Raw genomic sequence first — 4,884 nt, 5'->3', positions numbered from 1 at the left:
GAAGAATTGATACTTTTGAACTGTGGTGTTGGAGAAGACTCTTGAGAGTCCCTTGGACTGCAAGGAGATCCAACCAGTCCATTCTGAAGGAGATCAGCCCTGGTCGTTCATTGGAAAGACTGATGCTAAAGCTGAAACTCCAATACTTTGGCCACCTGATGCAAAGAGTTGACTCATTGGAAAAGACTCTGATGCTGGAAGGGATTGGGGGCAGGAGGAGAAAGGGACGACAGAGGATGAGATGGCTGGATGGCATCACCGACTCGATGGACATGAGTTTGGGTGAACTCCAGGAGTTGGTGATGGACAGGGAGGCCTGGAGTGCTGCAGTTCATGGGGTCGCAAAGAGTTGGACATGATTGAGTGACTGAACTGAACTGAACTGAGTTTTTGAAAATGAAAACAAATTTGTAAATTGATGCCTTGACTTTTTAGCAACATGACTGTAGGATATTTGTTCATTTAATAGATTTTAAAAGAATATTGAGGCTAGAGCAAAGGAAACAAATTCCTACCCTCTAGGAACATGTAGTCTTGTACAGAAAGTTGAAGGAAAAGAATTATTATATAATGTGATGTAATTCTACAACACTTAATGAAAGAACAGAACTAGACAGTGGTCATCAGTGGCTGCCCAAACCATTAAGTGAAAGGCTGATTGGAAATGTTATAGTGGATGGTCATTGTCAGTTTCATCAGTATAAGGAAGAGACACAAACAGGAAGCGCCTCCTGATGTGATGCAACAGGAAGTACTCAGTACCACCCATGAAGCATATGATGGTAAAAAGGATCTGAGACTTAATTAAGCCTCTAGATCCAATGAACTGCTGACAAAAATAATGGAAAATAGAGGATTATATCACCTTACATTATGAAAAATAGAATACATTATGAAAAAGCAGTTAGCCACATTTAGAATGTAGGAAAATCTATGGAACAAATGAACTGATTTCTTTAACAAATAAATGGCATAGGAAACAAATCAGAGGGAAGGTTATTATAGATTAAAAGAAATTTAGAAGAGACTTCAACTAAATGCAATGTATGGACTTCGTATTCTAATAGAAACCAAGTGTAAAAAGCAATTTTTGAGATAATTAGGGATATTTAAACACTGACTAGATATTGGATGATATTAAGGGATTATGATTAAAACTGTCAGGCATGATAATGGTATTGTGGTCATGATTTTTGAACAAGTCCTTAACTTAAAATATATATATAACTGTAAAACATATATGGAATAAAATATATATTATTAATAATATATAGAATATGTATTATTAAATATGTATGTTTTAAGATACACAGTATTTAAGGAAGAAATGATGTGATAAGTAGGATTTCCTTTAAAACAGTCCAATAAGTCATGGGGTAGGGGAACAGTGTGTGTGGGCTAAGAATTGAAAAAGATCAAAGAATACTGATGACTGCAGAAACTGGGGTTTGGGTATGGAAACTCATTATACTATTTTCCTTACTTACATGTATTTAAAAAAAATACATAATAAAATATTTAAAATATAGTGCAATAATTATTATAATGAAAGGACAGTGGGGGTAGAAGATCCTGGGTGTGGGCACTGCCCATAGGAGGCAATGATGACAGTGTTCTCCCAAATGTGTTACATAACATGAGGGTCTGCAGGATATGAATATGTTCTGCACAAGAAGAGGATGTGGGGGTCAAGGTGGTTTTAGGAACAGTGGGCTCAACAAAGCTCAAGGGGAACCTTTGCTATGGGACATCTCCATTCTGTGGAGCGTGGCCACCGGCAGTTTTCATGTGTCCCATGACTCTGCCAGGGCAGAGTAGCACACAGAACTTTTCACCTTTTTGAGCACAGGCATTTTTTTTTTAATAGAAGATTTTGCACAGTTACTTGGGAAACAGAAGGGCAGGAGAACTTGGACCTGGTAAGGCCATGATGCAGGGACGGAGGTTTGGTCTGTGCAGGGACACAGTGTTGACTCTGAGGCTGTGGGCCAGGGCACTTGGGAATTAGGACTTGGGACTTGGGATTCTCTAGAACAGATGTTAAGTCCCCGCTCAGCTACTTTGTAGCTGTGCAAAGTCCTTTAGCCTCTGAATTTATTCTCTATTCTGGAAATGGAAAATAATTCTCTCTTATCTATGTGTGTGTGTGTGTGAAAATCTAATGAGATGGCATGTTTAGAAATACCTTGTAAATGTCAAAGGATTATATTAATGGAAGCATTTATCCTCCACAATTCACGTCAAAGGACTATATAAATGCAAGCATTTATCCTCCACAATTAATGTATACTCTTTAGTGTCTCCAGAGATGGGGTGCAGCTGGGGTGGGCTGGAGGAGAGAAGAGATTAGAATCTGCTTCCTTTTCACTAATTGAAGTTCTTGTGCTCAACCACCAGCCTATCTTAAAACGATCTTCAAGATGAACTAGCTGGTTTTCCCCCATGTTCATATATTGATTTTTTTTTTTTTAATTCATCTTTCTTCCTACCCACCTAAAGAAGATGGACAACTAGTTCAGTAAAGATAAGAATACACATCATCCTCAAGGTCACTGAAATTTCTTTTAAAATAAAAAGTCTTAGAAAACATCAATATTCAATTCTCTCTCTCCTCTTAATGAGTCATAGTTCTTTCCCTTTATCAGATTAAAGCCCTGAACATTTGGGGGCGGAGGGAGACAGACAGGGTGATCTGTGTCCTTCAGCTGAACTCTTACCTCGGTCTGGACCATGTGAACCCTGTGAAGTCTTAGGTCATGCACAGCTCCATAAATGTCCACAGAATCTTTGGAGTCTAATTGCTGGAGGATTCGATCCAATGCAATAAAGGTTCCAGTCCTACCCACACCAGCACTAGAAAAGAGAGTGAAGAAAGACCACCTTTTTCACTAAACTGGACTTTCTGGACTGCATCCCGTGACTCTGGCACAGTCTTTCCTTTCCCTTCCCTTCCAAGTTAGAGAAGAATATAGGACACTTCTTTCTCTCAATGTGTTCTCTCAAAGAAATGAAACCCAGGGTTCTGAACTTCCATCCTTTTCTCCTTCCTTCCTCCACCTCTCCACCCATCAAGGATAAGGATTTTCTGCGTAGCATTTTCAAGCATGCTTTCATACTCTTCCCACATTCATGTAAATCTATACACAATATACTCATTTAACGTGTTTCCAAATTTTACTAAAATGGTACTAAACAAGTTTTATGTATTCTTATGTAAACTTTTCTACTCAATATTGTTTTTGAGATTTGTCTACATTTGTTACATGTAGACATAATCTCTTTTACAGAGGTCATAAACCACCGTTCCCTACTGATAGACAATGAGATTGTTTTTAGTTTTTCTCTATTACAAATTGTGTTGCAGTGAGCATCATTGTGCACACGTGTGGGATTTCTCGAGGGTTGATATCTAGAAGCAGAACTGCTGGGTTATATTGTATGAACACCTTCAGCATCACCAGGAATTGTCAAATTGCTCCCTAAAGTGATGGCATAACCTGGGGGTTTTTGATGCAGGTATTTATAAGATAAAGAAAAACAGGTTTTCGGTGTTATTGGGTGAACACGCCTGCCATTTTCAGAAGGCAGGAAACTCTTGAAAGCCTCACATTCCTATAAAAAGCATCATGGTTCCGATGACATATAAAAGCAGGGCTCCTAGGGTGCTGGGCAGGTTGAGAGGAAACAAGTGCACAGGACATTTCTCTTCCTGTAGCAATTCCCTGCTCTTTGTTTATTCGCGCCGTTCAGTGAGGGCTATCCAAGTGTTTCTGCAAACATTAATTAGCTAAACACTAGGCTCCCCAGGGAGAAAGAGAGCGAGAGACTGCTTGTTAGGTTGATTTTATGGTTGTACAGGCTGAAGCCAAGAGAAGTCAAGAGAGAACAGAAATTTAAGAGCGAAAGTGGGTTGCCACAGATGGCAGTGCTACTCCACGGGAAGCTGAGAGCTGTGATGCTAAAGGCTGGTTATGGTTTATACAGGTGGGGGAGAGAGAGGGCCATTCCAAGGAGAAAGAATGGCAGGAGGCAGGGATGAGCATGAGCAGTCTCCTCCCCAGCTAGAGGGGGACGGGAGTTTCTGGGAACTTGGATTGAGGGGTGAGATGGGGCCCAATGATGAGGGACCTGGAGGTCACATAAGGGCTTTGCATTGGATACAGTAGGGAAAAAAGCAAGAGGGAGAGAAGGATGGAGAGCCAGCGAGAAAAATGGGAGGTGAAGAGACTGCAAAGGAGTGAGGTTGGGGAGCCGTGGGTGGAAGAGGGCGTAAGAACACCCCCTGGGCCCAAGCAGCCTGGTTGGGCACACAGACCCTCCACCTACCCCATTCCCCACGCCTAGACACCCGGCTGCCATACTGCTGGCTCTGGGCGGGAGTACCTGCAGTGCACCACCGTAGGCCCGGCTCCGGGGGTCCTGTTGATGTAGTCCCTGACAGTTCTCACAAACTGGATCAGGGACTGGGTGCTCTCCGGGACACCGTGGTCTGGCCATACCGTGTAGTGGAAGTGGCGGATGAGTCTGTGTGCATCCAACTGTTCCTCCTGGAAGAGCAGAGGGTAAGAAGGGGAACGGCTCAGGGCAAACCTTCAAACCTGAAAACCATGCCCAGGCAGGGATTCCTAGCAGCCAAACTACAGGAGAGGACACCAGCAGAAATCGGATTCACAGGTGTTCTTCATCTTCCTACACGGCGCTAGTGGTAAAGAACCCACGTGCCAACGCAGGAGACAGAAGAGACGTGGGTTCGATCCCTGGGTCAGGAAAAGCTCCTGGAAGAGGGCATGGCAACCCACTCCAGTGTTCTTGCCTGGAGAATACCCATGGACAGAGGAGCCTGGCGGGCTACAGTCCATGGGGTCACAGAGTCGGACACGACTG

The 4,884-nt window shown here is 42.7% G+C and overlaps 1 protein-coding gene across 2 annotated transcripts in view; it reads right to left on the bottom strand.

Annotated features, from left to right (window-relative positions):
* Window positions 1-4,884, bottom strand: part of PTPRB (protein tyrosine phosphatase, receptor type, B) — a 130,486-nt gene that overhangs the window by 14,810 nt on the left and 110,792 nt on the right. For both annotated transcript variants that reach the window (XM_010841513.1, XM_010841514.1), the window contains 2 exons: window positions 4,384-4,547; window positions 2,718-2,853 (listed from right to left, as the gene is read on the bottom strand). In XM_010841513.1, coding sequence (XP_010839815.1) covers window positions 2,718-2,853; window positions 4,384-4,547 — 300 coding nt within the window. The remainder of the gene's footprint in view (window positions 1-2,717; window positions 2,854-4,383; window positions 4,548-4,884) is intronic.

This window comes from Bison bison, unplaced genomic scaffold (assembly GCF_000754665.1).
Source record: "Bison bison bison isolate TAMUID 2011002044 unplaced genomic scaffold, Bison_UMD1.0 scf7180017864163, whole genome shotgun sequence".
Classification (NCBI taxonomy): domain Eukaryota; kingdom Metazoa; phylum Chordata; class Mammalia; order Artiodactyla; family Bovidae; genus Bison; species Bison bison.
Note: the sequence above shows the minus strand (reverse complement) of the source record. Positions and strands in the feature narration are given on the sequence as shown.